The sequence below is a fragment of the Saccopteryx leptura genome, chromosome 1 (assembly GCF_036850995.1).
Source record: "Saccopteryx leptura isolate mSacLep1 chromosome 1, mSacLep1_pri_phased_curated, whole genome shotgun sequence".
NCBI classification, from domain to species: Eukaryota; Metazoa; Chordata; class Mammalia; order Chiroptera; family Emballonuridae; genus Saccopteryx; species Saccopteryx leptura.
In genome coordinates this window covers 56429127-56454036 of record NC_089503.1, presented here as the reverse complement: position 1 = coordinate 56454036, position 24910 = coordinate 56429127, and the positions used below count along the sequence as shown (strand labels likewise).

The 24910-nt window shown below is 36.5% G+C and overlaps 1 protein-coding gene across 1 annotated transcript in view; it reads left to right on the top strand.

Moving 5' to 3' along the window:
- Positions 1 to 24910, top strand: part of RRM1 (ribonucleotide reductase catalytic subunit M1) — a 72624-nt gene that overhangs the window by 6000 nt on the left and 41714 nt on the right. The window contains exons 2-10 of the mRNA XM_066367043.1: positions 2584 to 2672; positions 10667 to 10844; positions 11928 to 12028; positions 15050 to 15109; positions 15939 to 15978; positions 16617 to 16779; positions 21411 to 21552; positions 23448 to 23531; positions 24555 to 24716. Coding sequence (XP_066223140.1) covers positions 2584 to 2672; positions 10667 to 10844; positions 11928 to 12028; positions 15050 to 15109; positions 15939 to 15978; positions 16617 to 16779; positions 21411 to 21552; positions 23448 to 23531; positions 24555 to 24716 — 1019 coding nt within the window. The remainder of the gene's footprint in view (positions 1 to 2583; positions 2673 to 10666; positions 10845 to 11927; positions 12029 to 15049; positions 15110 to 15938; positions 15979 to 16616; positions 16780 to 21410; positions 21553 to 23447; positions 23532 to 24554; positions 24717 to 24910) is intronic.

Sequence of the window (24910 nt, the reverse complement as noted above, 5' to 3'; positions counted from 1 at the left end):
AAATATTAAAACTAAGAGGTTGCCGCTGGAAGGTTGTCTTGAATTACAAATAGAAAGAAGTACTTTATATGATATATAATAATTTCAAAGTCATTAATTACCCTAGGAGAGTATCTAAGCCAACTTTGTCGTGAAGGTAAATGGAGACAGGTTTACAAATCATGTAGCAATTAGTAAATACTTGAGTACCTACTGTGTGCTAGGCCTTGGTCCTTGGCTTTGGTGCTGGGAATACATGCAAGTAAAATAAAAGTGTAAATAAAACATGCAAAACTGCTAAATCTAGTGGACTGGTGGGGAGAATCACACAATAAACAAATACAATAGTCCCTCTTATCTGTGGTTTCACTTTCTATGGTTTCAGTTGCCTGTAGTCAGCTGTCGTCCAAAAATATTAAATGGAAAATTCCGGAAATAAACAAGTTTTAAATTGTGTGCTATTCTGAATAGCGTGCTGAAATCTTGAGCCGTCTGTCTCCATCTTGTCTGAGATGTGAATCTTCTCTTCATCCAGTATATCCATGCTGTATACGCTCCTTAACTGTCTCTGTTATCACATCAACTGCAGAGGTATCAGTGCTTTTGTTCATGTAACCTTTCTTTTACTTAATGGCGCTAAAGCACAAGAATGTTGCTTGTGAGTAAAATATACCAAAGGGAAGCTGTAAAGTGCTTGCTTTAAGTGCAAATGTGAAAATTCTAGACTTAAGGAAAATGAATCTTCTATCTGTGAAACTGGAGAAGGAAAAAAATCTGTGTCAGTTTTGCCATCACACCTCAGACTGCAGAAGTTAGGGTAACAGTGCATGATAAATACTTAGTTGAGATGAAAAAAGCATTGCATTTGTGGATGGAAGACATGAACAGAAAATGTGATTGATGTGGCATTTTGCTCCAGAAATCATTGATCCTATAGGAATATTTCAACAAAGGATCCTGTGAAATGAGTGGAACCAAGCCATTTATTGCAACAAATAGATAGTTTCACTGATTCAAAAATAGCTTGGACTGAAAAATATAAAAATTACTGGAAAAGTCACATTTGCTGATGAACAAGCTGCTGTCACATTTCCTACAGAGTTGAAAGAAGTTGATTAGGGAGAAAGGTATGTATGCAGAGGGAAAAACAGTATATATAGGGTTATGTACAATAATATCTGGTTTCACGCATTCACTGGGAGTCTTGGAATATGTCTCCCATAGATAAGAGGGGACTATACCGTGCATAAGTAAAACATATAGTATGCCATGATGGTAAGTGCTATGGAGGAAAAGCGTAGAAGGAGGTGGATAAGAAGATCAAAGCTGTATTTGGGGCACTGCAACTTAAAATAGGTTGATAAAAAATAAAATAGGTTGATCAGGAAAAACCTTATTGAGAGGATTACTTTGAGCAAAGACCTAAAATTGGTATAGGTAGCTATGAGGCCAGGTTTGCCAGAGTAAAGTGAGGAAGGTGGGAGAGTAGGAGGTGAAGTTGGGGGAAAGGAGTACATGGCAGGTTTTCTAGGATTCTATGGACTGTTATAATTTTACTTTGATTCTGAAGGAGATGGTCAGCTGCTGTTGGGAGTTTTAGAGGAAGTAATTACATGATTTCAATTTAAGTTGTTTTTTTTTTTCTACTAATGTGCCTTGTGTCCATGAAATTTGAGTGTTTTGTCTTTATAACATATTCCCTCAACCCTATCCATTAAAAAAAAATCATTTCATTGACTTGGATGTTTATGATAAATACATTATTATTGTAAACATCTCAAAAAGTTTAAGTTTTGAATTTAAGTTTTGAAGAATAATTCTGGTTGCCATATGGGACAAAAAGATCATTTGAGAAGTTATTGTAAGAATCCATCTGATTTAGCCTGACTGGTGATGGTGCAGTGGATAGTGTCGACCTGGGATCCTGAGGTCCCAGATTCGAAACCATGAGGTCGCCAACTTGAGCGCAGGCTCACCAGCTTGAGTGTGGCATCATTGACATGATCCCATGGTCACTGGCTTAAGCCCATGGGTTGCTGGCTTGAGGCCAAGGTCGCTGGCTTAAGCAAGGGGTTACTAGTTCAGCTCCAGCCCTTTCCCCATCAAGGCACGTATAAGAAGCAATCAATGAAAAACTAAAAGTGACACAAGTAGGAGTTGATGCTTCTCATGTCTCCCTCCCTCCCTCTCTCTTTTGCCAAAAAACAAAAACAAAAAAGAATCCATCTGATTATAATGGAAGGGAAGGGAAGACTTTCAGAATAGAATCCCTACTTTTTTTTGTTTGTTTATTTTATTGATTTTAGAAGAAGGGAGAAAGCCGGAGAGAAACAGGAACATCTGTTCCAGTATGTGCTCTGACCAGGAATCAAACCGGAAACCTCTGAGCTCAGGAAGACACTCTTTATCAACCGAGCTATCTAGTCGGGGCAGAATCCCTACAAAATAATAATTTGATGAATCTATTGGGGTTCTGAATCATTTATCTTTGGAATGGCATTTTCTGTTGGTTATTTTAAAAAGTTCATGTATGGATTACATTTGACTCTTTGATACTGCTATCTTAATAAGTGCTAACATGAATTGTATGGTTTGATTCTTCAGATGGCCGCCAAGAGCGGGTCATGTTTGACAAGATTACATCTAGAATCCAGAAGCTTTGTTATGGACTCAATATGGACTTTGTTGATCCTGTAAGTAAATATGGTTTATATCTTTGGTTCCTTGCTTTATGTGATTCTTTTTACTTGTCTTTTATCTTTCACCCTTCTCTCACTTGATAGATATTTTAGTTTGATATTCTGCTTATGGCCTTGGATATAAAGTATGAATTCATTGCTTAAAACTTTTTTCTAAATTTTGGTTCTGGGCTATGAATTCTGACTTTTCAGAGAAATAAAAAGTGAGCAAAGAGGAAAACTTGACATTTCATTTTAGAGACTTCCTTGAGTAAATTGTTTTATTCATAAGTGAAAAAGAGAAACAAGTAAAGCTTGTTCTGGAATTGTGATCATTTGGGTAGCAACTGGTTTGAAATGTGCATTTTTGTTATCTATGTAGATAGACTATATTTAAGTACTATAAAGTTGATTTTGTGGACATTTGAATTAAGGAGAACAAACTATCCATAGCAAGTTGCTCTGCTTTTTTTTCTTATTTAATATAACTTATCTACTCTAGACCAGGGGTCCCCAAACTTTTTACACAGGGGGCCAGTTCACTGTCCCTCAGACCGTTGGAGGGCCGGACTATAAGAAAACTATGAACAAATCCCTATGCACACTGCACATATCTTATTTTAAAGTAAAAAAACAAAACGGGAACAAATACAATATTTAAAATAAAGAACAAATAATTTTAAATCAACAAACTGACCAGTATTTTAATGGGAACTATGGGCCTGCTTTTGGCTAATGAGATGGTCAATGTGCTCCTCTCACTGACCACCAATGAAAGAGGTGCCCCTTCTGGAAGTGTGGTGGGGGCCAGCTAAATGGCCTCGGGGCTGCATGCGGCCTGCGGGCCGTAGTTTGGGGACCCCTCCTCTAGACCCTCATCATTCTTTATATCTACTGCTGTCTCTAGTGGTCTCTAAAACATCCTCCCGGTCTTTTCCTAATCTTACCCTCTTTAAATGCATCTTCCACATGCCTTCTAAAATCATCTTTCTAAAATGGAGTCAAGAACCTTTATTTTTCCAAACCCACCCATATTGCTCCAGTCTTAGGTATTTTATCTGTATTTCTGTAGCACTTGTGCTAGCCTCATAGCATTAATCACATAATACGGAAATTAATTACCTGTCTCTGTCCTCCCCAAGAATTGAAGGTGGACTGTATCTTATTCTTGTGATATCCGCAATGCTTGGCACATACATAATTAGACACTTGAGATAAATAGTAAATTGACCAAAATGGCCAAAAAATTTTATGTACAACTTTAAAATAACTTTATTACAAATTATCTTTTACATTTACGAATTCTACAATTAGAATAGTAGCATGTTAGAGTTGGAATGAACCTAAGAGATTATTCTATTTCATCTTCCCTATTTTGTAGATAAGAACAATCCAAAGAGGGAGGGAGTGACTTAGTAGGGGTGTAGCGAGAAGAACTGAGGTCTCTTGACTATACTGCTTCATGGAATACTACATTTCAGAGAACAAGGGTGCTGCTGGAGCTCTCTAGGGTAGATTCAGCTAAATAAGTCTATGTGACACAGCACACAGATGTTATTTTATATTGTTCTGATTACTTCCCATGAAGCACCAGAAACTATTTAGAAGACCATTACTTTTACTCAACATAACTTGCTGGATATGTGAAGGAAGTTTCAGGAGTAACTTGGTCTTAGTTAAAATGTAGTTAGAGTAGATTCTAAGCTAGTAATTATACACACGTTTTCTGAGGGGGGCATGTTTTGGTCATCAGGGCAATACACTTATTTTCTGTTGGATTAAACTTTATTTTATTGAATTTATTGGGGTGACATGTCATTGGTTCACAGAATCATATAGTTTTTTTTTTTAGAAATTTTTATTAATTTTAATGGGGTAACATCAATAAATCAGGGTATATATGTTCAAAGAAAACATCTCCAGGTTATCTTGTCATTCAATTATGTTGCATACCCATCACCCAAAGTCAGATTATCCTCCGTTACCTTCTATCTGGTTTTCTTTGTGCCTCTCCCCCTCCTCCATCTCCTCTCCCCCACCAACCACCACACTCTTGTCCATGTCTCTTAGTCTCATTTTTATGTCCCACCTATGTATAGAATCATGCAGTTCTTAGTTTTTTCTGATTTACTTATTTCACTCTGTATAATGTTATCAAGATCCAACCATTTTGTTGTAAATGATCCAATGTCATCATTTCTTATGACTGAGTAGTATTCCATAGTGTATATGTACCACATCTTCTTTATCCAGTCATCTATTGAAGGGCTTTTTGGTTGTTTCCATGTCTTGGCCACTGTGAACAATGCTGCATTGAACATGGGGCTACATGTGTCTTTACGTATCAATGTCTCTGACTTTTGGGGGTATATACCCAGTAGAGGGATTGCTGGGTCATAAGGTAGTTCTATTTTCAGTATTTTGAGGAACCACCATAATTTCTTCCTTAATGGTTGTACTACTTTACATTCCCACCAACAGTGAATGAGGGTTCCTTTTTCTCCACAGCCTCTCCAACACTTGCTATAACCTGTCTTGTTGATAATAGCTAATCTAACAGGTGTGAGGTGGTATCTCATTGTAGTTTTGATTTGCATTTCTTTAATAACTTATGAAGATGAGCATCTTTTCATATATCTGTTGGCCCTTTGTATTTCTTCCTGGGAGAAGTGTCTGTTCATGTCCTCTTCCCATTTTTTTTATTGGATTGTTTGTTTGTTTGTTGTTGAGTTTTATGAGTTCTTTGTATATTTTGGATATTAGGCCCTTATCTGAGCTGTTTGAAAATATCATCTTCCATTTAGTTGGCTGTTTATTTTGTTGTCAGTTTCTCTTGCTGAGCAAAAACTTCTTGGTCTGATGTAGTCCCATTCATTTATCTTTGCCTTCACTTCTCATGCCTTTGGAGTAAAATTCATAAAATGCTCTTTAAAACCCAGGTCCATGAGTTTAGTACCTATGTTTTCCTCTGTGTACTTTATTGTTTCAGGTCTTATATTTAGGTCTTTGATCCATTTTGAATTAATTTTAATACAAGGGGACAAACTGTAGTCGAGTTTCATTCTTTTGCATGTGGCTTTCCAGTTTTCCCAGCACCATTTGTTGAAGAGGCTTTCTCTTCTCCATTGTGTGTTGTTGGCCCCTTTATCGAAAATTATTTGACCATATATATGTAGTTTTATTTCTGGACTTTCTATTCTGTTCCATTGGTCTGAGTGTCATATTTTTCTGCCAATACCATGCTGTTTTGATTGTCGTGGCTCTATAACATAGTTTGAAGTCAGGTATTGTAATGCCCCAGCTTCCTTCTTTTTCCTTAGGATTGCTTTGGCTTAGTGGTTCTCAACCTGATGCTTTAGGCGACCCCTGTGTTTTGGTCGTTCGACCCCCGCCGGGGTCACGACCAACAGGTAAAATATGTATTTTCCGATAGCTTTAGGTGATCCCTGTGTTTTGGTCGTTCGACCCCCGCCGGGGTCACGACCAACAGGTAAAATATGTATTTTCCGATAGCTTTAGACGACCCCTGTGTTTTGGTCGTTCTATCCCCTCCGGGGTCGCGACGCACAGGTTGAGAACCACTGCTTTGGCTATTAGGGGTTTTTTATAGTTCCATATGAATCTGATGATGTTTTGTTCCATTTCTTTAAAAAATATCATTGGAATTGCATTAAATTTGTATATTGCTTTAGGTAATATGGCCATTTTGATTATATTTATTCTTCCTATCCAAGAACAAGGAATATTTTTCCATTTCATTGTATCTTTTTCGATTTCCCTTAACAGTGCTTTGTAGTTTTCGTTATATAGGTCCTTTACATTCTTTGTAATGTTTATCCCTAGGTATTTTATTTTTTTTGTTGCAGTCGTGAAGGAGATTATTTTTTCAGTTTGTTTTCTAATGTTTCATTGTTGGCATATAGAAAGGTTATGGACTTTTGTATATTAATTTTGTAAACTGTGACTGCCTTACTGTATTGGTTTATTGTTTCTAGTAATCTTTTTGTGGAGTCTTTGGGGTTTTCGATGTATAGGATCATATCATCCTCAAAAAGTGATACCTTTACTTCTTTTCCAATATGGATGCCTTTTATTTCTTTGTCTTGTCTGATTTCTCTGGCTAGAACTTCTAGCACCACGTTAAATAAGAGTGGAGAGAGTGGACAATCTTGTCTTGTTTCTGATTTAAGGGGGAAAGTCCTCAGTTTTATGCCACTTAATATGATGTTAGCTGATGGTTTATCATATATGGCCTTTATCATGTTGAGATATTTTCCTTTTATACCCATTTTGTTGAGTGTCTTAAACATAAAGTTGTGTTGTATTTTATCAAATGCCTTTTCTGCATCTATTGATAAGATCATGTGGTTTTTGTTCTTTGTTTTGTTGGTATGGTGAATTACGTTAACCGTTTTATGTATGTTGAACCATCCTTGAGATTCTGGGATGAATCCCACTTGATCATGATGTATTATTATTTTAATATGTTGTTGTATTCAATTTGCTAGTATTTTGTTTAGTATTTTAGCATCTGCATTCATTAGAGATATTGGTCTGTAGTTTTTTTGTGTGTGTGTGCCATCCTTGCCAGGTTTCAGTATGAGGGTTATGTTGGCCTCATAAAATGTGTTTGGAAGTATTGCTTCTTCTTCAATTTTTTGGAAGACTTTGAGTAGAATAGGAACCAAGTCTTTGAATGTTTGATAGAATTCACTGGTATAACTGTCTGGGCTTAGACTTTTATTTTGGGGGAGGTTTTTAATAGTTGTTTCTATTTCCTCCCTGCTAATTGGTCTGTTTAGGCTTTCTGCTTCTTCATGACTCAGTCTAGGAAGGTTCTAGGAATTTATCTGTTTCTTCTAGATTGTTGAATTTGGTAACATATAGTTTTTCATAGTATTCTACAATAATTCTTTGTGTATCTGTGATGTCTGTGGTGATTTCTCCTCTTTCATTTTGGACTTTGTTTATATGAGTCCTTTCTCTTTTCCTTGGCTCATTATTTATTGATTTTATAGAGAGGAGAGAGAGAGAAAGGCAGAAGAGGAGTGGAAAGAGTCAGCATGTAGTTGCTTCTTGTATGTACCTTGACCAGGCAAGCCTGGGGATTTGAGCTGGCCACCTCAGCATTCCAGGTCAGCGCTTTATCCACTGTGCCACTATAGGTCAGGCTAATTTCTCTTTCTGAAAGTTCATTATTGGTTTATAAAAAGCCATTGATTTCTGAATGTTAATTTTGTATCCTGCTACTTTGCCAAATTCACTCATTAAATCTAGTAAATTTTTTATTTTTACTTTTTAAAATTTGTTGATTTTAGAGAGAGGAAGAGAGAAAGAGAGAGAGAGAAACATCAATTTGTTCCAGTATGTGCCCTGACCGGAGATCGAACCCACAACCTTTGCATATTGGGATGACATTCTAACTGAGCTATGCTGCCAGGGCAATCGAATAAGTTTTGGTGGAGTCTTTAGGGTTTTCTATATACATACAATATATGTCATCTGCCAATAGTGATAATTTTCCTTCCTCCTTTCCAATTTGGATGCATTTTTATTTCTTTTTTTTTTGTCTGATTGCTGTAGCTAGGACTACCAGTACTTTATTGAACAAAAGTGGTGAAAGTGGACATCCCTGTCTTGTTCCTGATTTTTTTTTTTTTAAACAGAGAGTCAGAGAGAGGGATAGATAGGGACAGACAGACAGGAATGGAGAGAGATGAGAAGCATCAATCATTAGTTTTTCATTATGACACCTTAGTTGTTCATTGATTGCTTTCTCATATGTGCCTTGACCATGGGCCTTTAGCAGACTGAGTAACCCCTTGCTTGAGCCAGTGACCTTGGGTCCAAGCTGGTGAGCTTTTTGCTCAAGCATGAGCCCACACTCAAGCTGGTGACTTCAGGGTCTCGAACTTGGGTCCTCCGCATCTCAGTTCGACGCTCTATCCACTGCACCACCGCCTGGTCAGGCTTGTTCTTGAACTTAAGGGAAACACTTTTAGTTTTTGCCCACTGAGTATGATATTGGCTGTGGATTTGTTATATGTGACCCTTATTATGTTGAGGTATTATCTCTCTATTCCCACTTTGCTGAGAGTTTTTTTTATCATAAATGGTTGCTGGATTAAAAAAAATATATTTATTTTATTGGTTTTTAAAGAGAGGAAGGGAGAGAGAGAGAGAGACAGGAACATCAATTTGTTCCTGTATGTGCCCTAACCGGGTATATAACTGGCAACCTCTGTGCTTTGGAATGATGCTCTAACCAACTGAGCTATCTGGCCAAGGCAGATGCTGGATTTTATCAAATGCTTTTTCTGCATCTATTATGTTCATTTGGTATTTTTCTTTTATTTTGTATATGTGACGTATCATGTTTATTGATTTGCGAACATTGTACCAACCTTGCATCCCTAGAATAAATGATGCTTGATCATAGTGTGTGATCTTTTTAATGTATTGCTGGATCCATAATATTTGGTTGAGGATTTTAGCATCTTTGTTCATCAGGTTTATTGGCCCATAATTTTCTTTCTTTGTATAGTGTTTATCTAGTTTTGAAATTAGGATGCTGGCCTCATAACATGAGTTATCTCTCCTCTTGAAGTTTTTGGTATAGTTTGAGAGGATGTTTACTTGTTTGAATGTTGGTTAAAATTTGCCTGTGAAGCCATGTGGTCCAGGGCTTTTATTTGCAGGGGATTTTTTTTATTGCTCCTTCAGTTTCATTAGTTGTAATTGGTCTATTCATATTTTCTGATTTATCCTGATTTAGTTTTGGAAGACTATGTTTCTAGGACTTGATCCATTTTGCCCTTGTTGTCCTAATTTGTTGGCATATAGTTGTTCATAGTACTTTCTACAATCCTTTGTATTTCTGTGGTGTCAGTTGTTACTTCTCTTTCATTTCTGATTTTATTTGGGTCCTTTTTTTTTCTTGATGGGTCTGATTAAAGTTTCATCAATCTTGTTTATTTTTTTAAAGAACCAGCTCTTGGTTTCATTGATCTTTTGTATATATTTTTTAATCTGTGTCATTTATTTCGGCTCTAATCTTTATTATTTCCGTATTTCTACTTGCTCTGGGCTTTATTTGTTGTTCTTTTTCTGTTTTTTTTTTTTTTTTTAGGTGTAGATTTTTAGATTGTTTATTTGAGATTTTTGTTGCTTTTTGAGGTAGGCCTGTAATGCTATGCACTTCCTATACACAACTTAGTATTTATTTTTCTTAAAAAGTGTATGGTAATAACTTGTGCTCTGTGTATTTTTAAAAGAGGTACTTCTTACAACAGTGAAATGCAGTGAGGATACATGCGATGTGCTGTTAGATGACTTAGAGGAGGACCTTGGGCAAGTTCGAGTAACCTGAGCCACAGGTTCCTCATATAAAGTGGTAATTGTAATAATATCTATCTCACAAGGTGTTTTTGAAATGTCAGAGAATATAAAAGTTGAGATACTGTGTAATTTGTGAAGTGTTAAAATAATAGTCATTAAGTTATTTTATTACTCAGCCTCAATCCTAATTTATACCTTCATCTCTAATTTGAATGATCAAAATTTGATTCATTTCTTTCATCTACTTGTCCTTAGGTAGATGTAGGGGACATTGTGTTAAGTATGTAGCTAGAATCCTGATCACATAGGGAGAATTTGAAAAAAAGATGGGAAAATACTTGGAGAATCATTGGTCTCTTTTTAGCATTTCTCTGTGAGACTGATCATCTCTGGTAACTATAAAATATCTATACATAGATATTTTAAAATTTATTATGTTTTTAAAGTGAGACTTCTTCATTTTGTATATAGTACACATTTTCTGGCAGTTCTATTGGTTTATAACTTCTCATTATGAAGTTTCCCACTGCCAACTATTCTAAAAGATAATTTTTAGAAAAGGAAGTTGACTGTTTTATTTTTATATAAATTTGATTGTTTTCTTCTTTGCCCTCTTAAGGAAGTGATGGTTCTTTGGAAAGCTCAGATAATTCTTGGTTTTGTTTTTGTAGGCCCAGATCACCATGAAAGTAATCCAAGGCTTATACAGTGGGGTCACTACTGTGGAACTTGATACTTTGGCTGCTGAAACAGCTGCAACCTTGACGACCAAGCACCCTGACTATGCCATTCTGGCAGCAAGGATTGCCGTCTCTAACTTGCACAAAGAAACAAAGAAAGTGTTCAGTGGTGAGTGTAGAGGAAAATTTAGAATTTAGTATTAAAAAACTTATAAGGCTACTAGAATGGAACCTTGAATATCAAAAGAAAAGTTACATCTTAAAAAAAGCAAAATGTGCAAATTAGTGGCAGTTGGGGGACTAGAGCTTCCTATTTCTCCATGCTGCTGACTTGCTGAATGAATACGTCAGTGGGTCTTTTTGTTCAGTTACGTGCACATATTTTTGTTTTTTTTTGAAGCTCATATTGAGGTAGTTGGTGGTGTGGTTAGAAAAATGAGGATTATTTATTGACAAATTCTGGGTTAAACACAATGTTAATTTTTGTTACCATTATTAGCAAGTACTTCAATCTGTTGTTGCCATTTTACAGGCCAGAGAGTATGGGCAAAGGAATGTTAAATAATTTTTTTGGTATATAAAAAGTGCTATATAAGAAGTCAGATGGTAGACTATGACAGAAAAATCTTTGGCTCTTGATTCCAGATTGATTATGTGGGCCCTCAAACATGATACCTCCTTCTTTAGTAGATTTATTGTAACTATATCAGTTCTCTCAAAATTGATCTGTATATACAAGTCCATTCCAATGAAAATGCCAGCATTGTGTGTGTGTGTGTGTGTGTATGTATGTATCTAAGACACATAAATGCAGAGAGCCAATTAATGCTATGATGTCTTAAGAGCAAATGAGAGGGCTTACTGAATATGCATTTATATACATGAAATGCTTGGGATAATAGATTCTGAATTTCAAGTTGAGTTTTATTTGATAGGATGAAAAAATTGAGAAGAGATTATAATTTCTGCTTTTCTTTACTTTCAACTAATAATTCTTATTGGGGTTGGGTATCAGTCCCCTGGGAATCTTTTTCAAATAGCCTATGTTCACTAACTCTGAAAGCTTATTTTCTTAAGTGAGGCATTATATCTTTTTTCATCATGTAATATATATATTTATTGAGCACTTTCTATGCTAAGCAATATGGTGGGTTGAGATGAAAAAAATGGTTTGAAAACCATTTTATTACTTGAAGAGTCTGTTAGCTGTTATGTGTTTCTTATATTTTATTTGCTGTTGTATTTTTTTTAGATGTGATGGAAGACCTCCACAACTACATAAATCCGCATAATGGCAAACACTCTCCCATGGTGGCCAAGTCAACACTGGATATAGTTTTGGCAAATAAAGATGTATGTGTAATGCTTTTCTAATTTTTTTTTTTGGAAAGAGGTGGGAACATTGAGCTGCTGCTCCTGCATGTGCCCTGACCAGGGAATCAAACCAGCAACCTCTGCACTCCAGGACTACGCTCCAACCAACCAAACTATCCAGCAGGGTTTTTTATTGATTGATATTTAGATGGATAGAGAGAGGAATGGAGAGAGGGGGGACTGGGAAGGGAAGCATTCATTTGTTCCACTTAGTCGTGCATTCATTGCTTCCAGTGTATGCCCTGACCGGGGATTGAACCTGCAACCTCTTTTGTTTCGGGACTCCATTCTTTACCAACTGGCTAACTGGAGAGGCTGTAGACGTTTTAAACATTTTTCTGTTTTTTGTTTTGTTTTTTTGTATTTTTCTGAAGCTAGAAACGGGGAGAGACAGTCAGACAGACTCCCGCATGCGCCCGACCGGGATCCACTCGGCACGCCCACCAGGGGCAACGCTCTGCCCACCAGGGGGTGATGCTCTGCCCCTCCGGGGCGTTGCTCTGCCATGACCAGAGCCACTCTAGCGCCTGGGGCAGAGGCCAAGGAGCCATCCCCAGCGCCCGGGCCATCCCTGCTCCAATGGAGCCTTGGCTGCGGGAGGGGAAGAGAGAGACAGAGAGGAAGGAGGAGGGGGTGGAGAAGCAAATGGGCGCTTCTCCTATGTGCCCTGGCCGGGAATTGAACCTGAGTCCCCCGCACGCCAGGCCGACGCTCTACCGCTGAGCCAACTGGCCAGGGCCACTGTAGACGTTTTATAGACTTTTTTTTTTTTTTTTAGAGCAAGCACATTTAAAAAAATTTAAGCATTACAAAAGATGTAGGTAAAAGTAATTCTTTCTCTTTTCCTGAGTACTAGCTGCTCTGGAAACAGTGTTTTATTATTTAAAAATGTATTTTTTAGTGCTGTTCTATAATACATGTGTATATTGTTTTCCTTTTAGCAGTAGTGTCCTGTGCATACTATTCTCACTGATACTTAATCTTAGAGATAGTTCTGTATTAGCATTTATGACTTTATCTTTTTCTTTCTAACAGCTGTACAACATTCCCTTCTATAAATATGTTGTCCTTGTGTGTGTATGTATGTGTAAAGCTGTAGTGGTGAATATTTCTTTTTCATTTTTCACTGCAGTGATTGTCCTTGTATGGTAGTGTTTGGTATATAGAGTATTTTAGTAAGATAAATCCTTTAAGTGAAATTGCTGAGCCAAAGAGTATGTGCATTAAAAATTTTAGTGGACATTGCCAAACTGACCCTTAAAAAGGTTGATCAGGTAAAATTTTGAAAGATCTTCCTCAACAACTTAATAAAAATGATCTACTTGTGTTCCTGCTTCTTTCTTAACTAGATCCCAGAGGGAAGAAGGGTCCAGCCAGCCCTTTTGTCCACAGCATTTATTTACCTGGATATCTGCTTTGATGGAAACCACTTTAGCTTTAGGCAATAGAAAGATAAGTTAGTTGTCTCTCTAAATATGTATCTGGTGTTAAAAAGACAGGGAAACTGAGTTGTTTGTGTATTGTTCATATGTATAATCTTGAAGACAGGTTAAAGACAAAAATAAAATAACAGTAACAAAAACCTGTATCTGAAAAATAAATATAGCCAAGTATTTCAGTTCTCCATTATTCATGTAAGGCCTACCTGCCTTTGGCAACAGATATGCCCTTAAAAATGTAAGAGAAAGAACTAGATTTTTCTAGTTGTTAGACATGGATCATTATACAGAAACACTGATAGTATTTTGAAAAAGTATCATTTTTCCTTATCCAAAAATGACTATACTTAATTGCTTTCATTTTCTTCCAAATGGCTTTTATGGCCTACAGATCATTCTGACAATAGCCAGTTCTTTTATAAAATCTTATTGTCGCCATGGCTGGTTGGCTCAGTGGTAGAGCGTCGGCCTGGCGTGCAGAAGTCCCGGGTTCGATTTCTGGCCAGGGCACATAGGAGAAGCGCCCATCTGCTTCTCCACTCCTCCCCCTCTCCTTCCTCTCTATCTCTCTCTTCCCCTCCTGCAGCCGAGGCTCCATTGGAGCAAAGATGGCCCGGGCGCTGGGGATGGCTCCTTGGCCTCTGCCCCAGGCGCTAGAGTGGCTCTGGTTGCAGCAGAGTGATGCCCCGGAGGGGCAGAGCATCACCCCTGGTGGGCAGAGCGTTGCCCCTGGTGGGTGTGCCAGGTGGATCCCGGTCGGGCGCATGCGGGAGTCTGTCTGACTGTCTCTCCCCGTTTCCAGCTTCAGAAAAATACAACAACAACAAAAAATCTTATTGTCATAACAGTAGTTTGTATAAAACCTGTCAAAGGACCATGGATTTTGAAGAGCCTTAGAATTAATGTAGTCCTACCTCTTTTGCTGTTTATCATATATATTACATGCAGTTTAAAATGGTCTAATTTTTGCCCTGGCTGGATAGCTCAGTTGGTTAGTGCATCATCCTGCAGCACAGCGGTTGCTGGTTTGATTCCTGGTAAGGGCACATACAGGAACAGATGAATGTTTCTGTGTGTCTCTCTCTCTCTCTCTCTTCCTTTCTCACTAAAGTCAATAAATAAAATTACAAAAGAAAAAAGAAAAAAAAAGGTCTAATTTTTATAATAAAAATATGTATTAGTATTATGGTACCAATACTTTTGGTACTAATCTAAAAACTTGTTGAAGGATAATATAGTCCCTTTTATGCTCATGTTCTTTCCCTATATAGTTGGAGATGTACTATAAATATTATGTGGAGTTTGTAAAGTCATATTTAAATTTTTACTTATATTCAACTTATATTTTTGTTTTCATCTAGTCTTTTAATGTACCTAATTAGAATATTCAATTTATATAATGTGTTTTTCCTTAACATTAGATACAGATTTCTACTCTACAACGTTATATAGTCTCACTTTTCTATCTTGTTGCTTTTAATTCTGGAGTCAAGTCAAATGTGGATTTTGTGAAAATAAGTCTATTTATATAAATTATGAGATCTTCTTTTATCTTCAACAGCGCCTGAATTCTGCCATTATCTATGACCGAGATTTCTCTTATAATTACTTTGGCTTTAAGGTAAATAATGGGTTTCCAATATCTGGGAATTTTTCCTTAAATTAGGAAATGACAGGTTTTTATGTTTAGTGATACATTTATAAAGGCAATAAGTTGATGGGAGTTGGGATGGACCCGGAGGATTAGTGGGGTTAGGGTGGGTAGTGAGTGGTTATTTGAATTAGGGAAGATATCTTACCCATTTGTAATTCTCTGAGTTTCAGTATATTATATACTTCTGGATTACCTGTGGAGGTATGTAGATAATTTGCCATTATGATTCTATCTTGTCCTACTGCTTACTGCAACTATGGAATCCCTCCTGTATGCCAAGTACTTTTCTAGGTATTTCTGTAATGATAACAGTGATTGAGAATACAAATTTTGGTCTCAGACCTTCTGGGTTCGAATCTCTGCTCTACTTCTTATTAGCAAGTTACTTAATCTTTACGTGCATTAGTTTCTTTATCTTTAGAATGGTGATAATAATACAGATTCTGTTGAGGATAAGTGAGTGTTTGTTGCTTAAATCAGTGCCTAGCCTGTTATCAGTATTTTGTGTTAACCATTGTGATGATGATGGTGAATACTGTAACTTCTGCTTTTAATGTTATACACATTAATATAGAGCTGGCTTTTCCAAGAAATTTTCATGCAGTCTTTTCCAAAAACAAACAGCCAATTGATACTGCTCTGCACTGAAGTTAGTAAGAGTAAATATATTATTCTTTTGATTTAAAATTATATAAAAACTGAGAAGATTTAAATAGATTGTCTTATTGTAAATGATATATTTACTGTATCTTTAAAAACTGCACTGGAAGTTTTTTTGTTTCTTTGCTTTTTCTAGACTCTGGAGCGGTCCTATTTGTTAAAGATCAATGGAAAAGGTGAGAAATGAATGTTTGTGTGGTTTTTTTTTTTTTTTCCCCCGAAGCTGGAAACGGGGAGGCAGTCAGACAGACTCCCGCATGCATCCGACCGGGATCCACCCGGCATGCCCACCAGGGGGCGATGCTCTGCCCATCTTGGGGCATCGCACTGCCCCAATCAGAGCCATTCTAGCGCCTGAGGCAGAGGCCATAGAGCCATCCTCAGTGCCTGTGTAAACTTTGCTCCAGTGGAGCCTTGGCTGCGGGAGGGGAAGAGAGAGACAGAGGAAGGAGAGGGGGAGGGGTGGAGAAGCAGATGGGCGCCTCTCCTGTGTGCCCTGGCCGGGAATTGAACCCGGGACTCCTGCACGCCAGGCCGACGCTCTACCACTGAGCAAACCGGCCAGGGCCTTGTTTGTGTGTTTTATTTTCTGTTCATAGTATTGAATATAGAGCTTTGAGCTTAATGTCTTTAAAATTTCTATCTAAATCTGCAATAATATTTTTAATTTTAGGTCTAGTTTATGAATAATTATCCTGCTTATTGGTATAAAATTTTTAAAATTGTCTTTTGATGTTTCTTTTTGACTCAAGTACATATCTTATTCTAGTTTGTCAGATGTGTTTCATCATGTGAAAACTCCTTTTGATTTTAGTGGCTGAAAGACCACAACATATGTTGATGAGGGTATCTGTGGGGATTCACAAAGAAGATATTGATGCTGCTATTGAAACCTACAACCTTCTTTCTGAGAGATGGTTTACCCATGCCTCTCCCACTCTCTTCAATGCTGGTACCAACCGGCCACAACTTTCTAGGTATGCGTTATCTTTAGTCCCTTTTAAAATTCTGAAATGGTTAACCCTTGGCCTGAAAAGTAGGCAGTTGATCACAGAAAAATTAATGAACATTTAGTAATCACTCCTGCTCTCATTAAATGAGACTTGTGTTATGGAAACATTTGTTCAAGAGTTAAATGAATTGGAGAGGGACAAATTCTGACAATGAAATTTTAAACTTGATTGTGGTGATAGTTGCACAATTCTGTAAATACAATAAAGCCATTAGTTGTACACATTAAATGGACAATATAATGACATGTGAGGTACATCTCAGTCAGGTTTTTTTGAAAAAAGTAAATACAACTAATTAAGGGACTCAGAGTAGTCTGTAGTAGAGATTATGGTAGTTTGGATTAGGGAGGTGAAAGTAGAGATTGAGAGAAATAGATTCAAGAGATATTTAGGAGGTGAAATTGATAGAATTTGATGATGTTTTGGATATGAACCAAAGATGGTTTCTGAGTTTATGGGTAGAGTAACAGGACAAATGGTGATGCCATTTTCTGAAAAGGGGAACAGTGGAACAGAGTCTAGTAATATAATAAAAAAAAAGTAGAACCACCCTGAGTAAGTTAGTTTATTCCAGGAATTCAAGGATATGCTAACATTAAAACTATATTAATGTAATCCATTATACTAACATTTTATACCACTTAATACTCTTTCATATTAAAAATTAGCAGTGTCAATACAGAAAATAACTTCCTTAATTTGGTCAAAGGTATCCACTAAAAATTTAGATCTATTAGAGATTTCATTAAAATATTTAGATATATTAGTTCAATATAACTTTAATCAGTTAAGTTTCTGTACTTAAGTTCTGTTAGGAGATTATGTGTTAAAATATATCATTAAAAAACTTTATTTATTGGTTTTAGCAAGAGAGGAAGGGAGTAAGAGAGAGAGAAATAGGAATATCAGTCTGTTCCTGTGCCCTGACTGGGGATCGAATCCGTAACCCCTGTGCTTTGGGACGATGCTCTAACCAACTGAGCTGTCCAGCCAGGGCTAAGTTCTGTCATTTATGGCACTGGAAGGTTAACCAGAAACAAATCCAATAAATAAGGCTCTTAAGGAGAAAATTCTAAAACATAGTTGAAGGACACTAAAATATAAGAGGAGAGTGATTTTATATTAAAAAGTGGATTTAATATTGCAAAGATGTCAGTTTTTCCCTATAGATTCAGTGTTATTCTAGTCAAAATTTCAACAGGCTAATTTGAAAATTTATATGTAGGAGCAAAAGACTAAAAATAATCTAGTAGGATGTTCAAAGATAGCAGGCCCTAATCTCTGGAACCTGTAAATATTATTTCTAAGGAAAAATGGTTTTTGCAGGTATAATTAAGAAAGATCTTGACATAGGGAGATTGCCCGGAATTACCCAGGTGGGCCCTAAATCTAATCAAAAGTATCTTTAGAAGAGAGAGGCTGAGGGAGATATACCTAAGAAGAAAAGGCAGTGTGAAGATGGAGGCATAAACTAGAGGGATGTTCTACAAGCACAGGATCCATCAGAACTGGAAAAGTCAAGGAATATGTTCTCCCCTAAAGCCTCTGGAGGGAGCATTCTTGATTTTGGCCTAGTGAAACTGAAGTTGGACTTCTGACTTCTAAAACTGTGAGAAAATACATTTCTATTTTATGCTGCCAAGTTAGTGGTAATTTGTTAGGGCAACCACAGGAAACTAATGTAAATAGCAAAACAGTTTTGAAGAAAAAGCCTTGATTTCAAGACTACTGGAAAGCTATGGTGATCTATCTAGACAATGTGGTATTTACTCTGGGGTGATAAACCACAGGAGCATAGCAGAGAGCCCCGAAATAGATTCAGGCTTGTATGGGAACTTGAATAATTGGGGTGTCATTGAATTTTTTTTGGTAAAACAGTGCTAGGGAAATTGATTATCCTATGGGGAAAGATATAATTAGAATTCTCTTTGTCATGCTATACACAGAAATTCAAGAAAAGAAATATAAATTTGAAAATAAAGTCTTTTAGAAGAGCATAGAGAAAATAGATATCTATTTTCCTCTTTTAATTTGTTACAAATTTCAAACATTCAGAAAAGTTGAAAGGAAAGGACAATGCATATCAGCCATGTACCCACCTCTGCTTAGATAAAAATATTACTCATATTTTGTCCAAAGGAAAGGACAATGAATATCAGCCATGTACCCACCTCTGCTTAGATAAAAATATTACTAATATTTTGTCCAAAGGAAAGGACAATGAATATCAGCCATGTACCCACCTCTGCTTAGATAAAAATATTACTAATATTTTGTCATATATATATTCATCTTAAGTTTTTTTTTGGCAGAGTCACTTGAAAGTGAGTTGTAGACATCACACTCTTTAATGTTTCAATCTGTGTCTTGTTAGGAGAATATATATGACCTCAGAGTAGTGAAGGATTTCTTAAAATAGATATAATAAGCAGAATTACCTAAAGGAAAATGGACTACATTAAAATTAAAAATTTTTGTGAAACAAAAACTGAAAAACAAGTTTCAGACTGGAAGAAGATATTTGCAATGTATGTTAACTATCAAGGGATTATAAGAAAAAGAGAAACAGATAGAAACATGAGCAAGGGATGTAAAAAATAATTCATAGAAGAAGAGGCTTGATTGGCCAATGAACGTGAGATTATAAATATTGCTAGTAATTAGGAAAATGAAAGTTAATATCATGGGATATACCCATCAGTTTGATAAAAATGAAAAGTCTGATAATACCAAGGGTAAAGAGTGTATAATAGGAACTCGCATACATTGCTAGATAGAGTATACTTATTCACTTTGGATAATCTTTATTTTTTAATTTTTTAATTTTATTGATTTTATAGAGAGAGGAGGCAGGGTTGGGGGGAATGAGAAGTATCAACTCATTGTTGCTTCACTTTCATTGTTCATTGCTTGCTTGTTGTATGTGCCTTGACCAGGCAGACCCAGGGTTTTGAACCCGTGACCTCAGCATTCCAGGTCAATGCTTATCCGCTGCGCCACACAGGCCAGTCTGGAGAATCTTTAATAAAGTGGGACATATGCCTATCCTTTGATCTAGCAATTCTTTCCTAGGTTTATACCCTAAGGAAATCCTTAGACATAAACACAAGGAGATATGTTCAAGAATTTTTACAGCAGCATTGTTTAGAATAGCAAACAAATTGGAAATAATCCACATTTCCAATAACAAGTGAATGGAAAAATATATTGGTATATTTCTACTATAGAGTACCTTTCAACAGTGAAAATAAACTAAAACATGATTAATAGGAAAGAATCTCTAATGAAGTGTTGAGTTAAAAAAAAGTTACAGAGGAGAAATAAATATGTAACCAGAAATTTAAAAAATATAGAACATATGTAAATCCTAAAAGAGGCAGGTAGAAATGCATGAGATGATATGGGGTTATAATTAGGCTTTATTAGTGTGTCTTATTTCTTCGGGTAGGTGATAATAAGTACAAAGTATGTTATATTACTCTATCTTTCTGAATGTCTGAATATTCAGAGAAGCAGTCAATGGATAGAATCCATTTACATGTTTGAATATTCAAGGTAGTAAAGAGATCATTGGTAGAGTATGGTTCCTGAGGTAGGGAACAGGATGAGATCCATTGCATAGGTCAGGGGTCCCCAAACTATGGCCCGTGGGCCACATGCGGCCCCCTGAAGCCATTTATCTGGCCCCCGCCGCACTTCTGGAAGGGGCACCTCTTTCATTGGTGGTCAGTGAGAGGAGCACTATATGTGGCGGCACCGCAAAGCACGGCATCACTCACGTACAGTACTACTTCCGGTGACGCAGGACGCATGCCTCACGGCTCTGGAAGCACGCCATATCACTTGATATGGCTAGCAGTGACAAATATGGAACCAGACATTGACCATTTCATTAGCCAAAAGCAGGCCCATAGTTCCCAATGAAATACTGGTCAGTTTGTTGATTTAAATTTACTTGTTCTTTATTTTAAATACTGTATTTGTTCCCGTTTTGTTTTTTTACTTTAAAATAAGATATGTGCAGTGTGCATAGGGATTTGTTCATAGTTTTTTTTATAGTCAGGCCCTCCAATGGTCTGAGGGACAGTGAACTGGCCCCCTCTAAAAAGTTTGGGGACCCCTGGCATAGGTGGAGAGGTTGTCTTCACAAATACTGTAAGGGAGCCAAAATTTGTTGACATATCAAAGAATTACTTGGCCAGGATAGATGTTTCTTTTTTTATAAATGTTTAATTTTTTTTCCTTACTAATAGATTGAAAAGATTGTTGTGTGCTTAGGAATTCTCATGAGAAAATGTGATAATAGCACATTTGCAGTCTGAATATGTAAACAAATAATTTAAACTTATCTATAAGACTTCCTTCTAGGCATAGCATCTAGGGTTGGCAGCAAGGTGATTTTAAAACAATGTGATATGTTGATATGTCTCACTGTGTCGTAGCTAGTATAAGGATTTCTTAAATACCAAGGAATTTTGTGATCTTCAAATCTTTTATTTGCCTAATTTACTGTCTTTGGATTATATAGTCATTTTTGTGACTCTGCTTTGCTTCATTTCACTTCCTTGCTAAGTTGTGACTTTTCCCCCCCATAGCTGTTTCCTTCTGAGTATGAAAGATGATAGTATTGAAGGTATTTATGACACTCTAAAGCAGTGTGCCTTGATTTCCAAGTCTGCTGGGGGAATTGGTGTTGCTGTGAGTTGCATTCGAGCTACTGGCAGCTACATTGCTGGGGTAAGCTTCTGTTGTATGACTAAAAATGTATTGATTAGATTGATTTTAGATTCAAGTCCGTAAGCAATCAAGCTTATGGTTGAAAGGGCATATGCTGGGGCTTGGGAGACCTAGGTCTCTGTTAATTACTAGCTGGTTGTATGACTTGGAGTGAGTCATTTCACTGCTTCTGACCTCATTTTTACCTATTTTATTAGAGGTTTAGATTAGATGATTTCTAGGATTCTTATTATCTCAGATTTTGGTTTATTTTATATTTTGGAATACTGGCTTACTTTATAATAGCTATTTATTTCTTCTTTTAGTGAGAGTGGAGGTGAAGAGAGACAGGAATGATGAGAAGCACCAACTTGTAGTTGCATCACTTTAGTTGTTCATTGATTGCTTCTTTTATGTGCCTTGGTGGGGGGGGGGGGGGGGGGAGAAGGCTCAGGCCGAGCCAGTGATCCTTGCTCAAGCCAGTATCCTTGGGCTTTAAGCCAGCGACCTTTGGGCTCAAGCCAGTGACCTTGGGATCATGTTGATGATCCAACGCTCAAGCTAGCGAGCCCATGCTCAAGCCAGTGACCTCAGTGTTTCAAATCTGCCACCTCAGTGTCATAGGTTGACACTCTATCCACTGCGCCAGTCAGGTGTAGAAGCTATTACTGATTGATTGCTTACTATGTGCTAAATCTGTTATAAAAGTTTACATGAATTATTCATTTAATCTTTATTATAACCTTATGAGATAGATATTTCAGATACATGGTAGGAACTTTATGCCTTACAGTAACTTTGTGAGTGTAGACATTATACCACTATTGCCTTCACTTTATAAATGAAGAAGCTGAGGCTTAGAAAGTTAAATTACTTCCAGATATCAGTCACTTAAATAGGTGATAGAGCCAGGATTCAAGTTTTAACCATTGATACTTTGTGATGTAAATTCAAGCCCAGCTAGTTCACTATTCCTTGAGAGTCAAGGTGATGATTTAAGGTAAGACCTGGATTTACGGTAAATCCCATCTCCACTACATACTAATAGCACCTAGTGCCAGTTGTTCTACATCTGTTTCTTCATCTGTAATATGAAGAAAATATCTTATCCTATGGAATAAAGTTAGAGAGTTCAGAGGAAACCATTCCATTATGTGGTGTTTTACAGGTGCTGTGATATATACAGCACTTAACACGTAGTAATAGGGTGAATCATTGCTCATATATTTCTAGACTTTTTAACAGTTTGCTTTGGGTTAGAAGGATTATTTTTGAAATTTGATGAGGTTTATTCTAGTCTTAGGAGTCTATATTTTTCTATCTTCATTCTAGAGTCCATTTATTGTTGATACTTTCTATTTACCTTTTTTATTGTCTTGATCTAGCCATTGCATATAATACTTTTTAAAACATTTTATTTACTGATTTTAGCAAGAGAGGAAGGGGGAGAATGAGAGAAAGAGACAAGGACATCGATCTGTTCCTGTATGTGCCTTGACTGGGGATTGAACCGGCAACATCTATGCCTCAGGTCGATGTTCTAACCAACCAAGCTATCTGGCCAGGGCTGCATATAATTCTTATTGTTAAGTTGCCTTGAATTCTTTTGGGAATGATCTTTAGAAAGTGTGATATTTATCCTGATTTTGGATTCTTTTGACTTGTAATTGTTATGTCTCTTAAGTTAGAGATGCCACGAAATACTTGGTTGGTATATACAATGATTGTTATTTATTAAACATTTTGTTTATTTTGTTAGGCATTATGTTTTCAAAGCAGAGATAGAAATGTGGAGAGAGAGCAGGTAAAACTAGATTGGGAGAGAGTGATTTGTTCACGCTCAAGCAGTTTGTTCTTTTCCTTGCTGAGTTCCCTTTTTCTCCTCCAGATGCCTTTATTCTCAGTCTCTCTTTCAGACTAATGGCAATTCCAATGGCCTTGTACCGATGCTGAGAGTATATAACAATACAGCTCGATACGTGGATCAAGGTGGAAACAAGGTATGTTCTATTACTTGAAAGTACTGGAAATCAGAATTAAAAACTGTTAGCTATGTATGCTAATCATAAGATGATTCATTGTGTTTCTAACAACTTTGACCTTTTAAAAATTTTAAAATCAGTTTAATGAGTATGATTTACTTTAAAGTATACACACATAAATGTACAAATGTACAGTTTGATGGATTCTGACAGATGAATACACTTTATAATTACCACACCAATCAAAATAGAGGACAGTTCATTACCCTAAAATGTTTCCTTATGCACCTTTATGTTAATCACCACCATCCTTCCCACCCATACATACTGGCTCCAGGCAGCCACTGATCTAGTCAGCAGCTGTTTTACATGACAGTTTATTTATAAAGAATTTCTAAAGTTGTGACTTGTATTAATACCTAACGTTGTCTTATGTCTTCTTAAGTTTTTCTTTAATAAAACAAAACTCTGCCTATATTATGGTGGGAAAAATAAAGTTCAGAGGATTGGGTGGTTTATTTAATATTACCGGGATAGTTTGTTTGCAACTTGAGCCTGCCTCTTGGATATGTAGGCATACTAAGATAGATGGACATACTCTTAGTTTATGAACTTCTCTCTGGTATACTGCAAAAAAAATATATGTGTACCTTGATAAGACATACTACCTTTTGACTTTTAGTAAGAGTACAACCTGTTACTATCAAAGTTAAAATGATTTTCTTTGGGCTTTATACATGTCATATAGTGCAGAGTGAGCTGGATGACAATGGAGAGGAAGCACCATCTCTAGTTCAGTGTATCACTTTAGACTGTTTAATTCTTTTACCACATTTTCTTCTTGTTAAGTGCTCTTTTTTACTCTTAGAATTGTAAGAAAAATATTACTATATATTTTTATAGTACTTTTTGTATTATTTTACTAATTCATTAATTGTAGTGAAGATCCAAGGAGATAATATAAACAAAGATGTTTTGGAATATGTGAAGTCTCTTTGTTTCATTCTGATTCTTAAAAGAATAATGATTATTTACCATTAGCGACCTGGGGCATTTGCTATTTACCTGGAGCCTTGGCATTTAGACATCTTTGAGTTTCTTGATTTAAAGAAGAACACGGGGAAGGAAGAACAGCGTGCCAGGGACCTTTTCTTTGCCCTTTGGATTCCGGATCTCTTTATGAAACGAGTAGAGACTAATCAGGTAAGAGATAGGCACCTATTTGTAATAATGGCTCAATTCATATAAGCTTTCTTTTCATTCTCTTAAATCATGCTTAGGAAGAGTCCACCTATGTGTTTTGCTATGGAAGACAATTTTAACCAGTTAAAAGATGCTATTCCTGCCTTCTTGGATTTTTATTCTGCAAAATAGATGCTGTCTGACCTACATGCTTA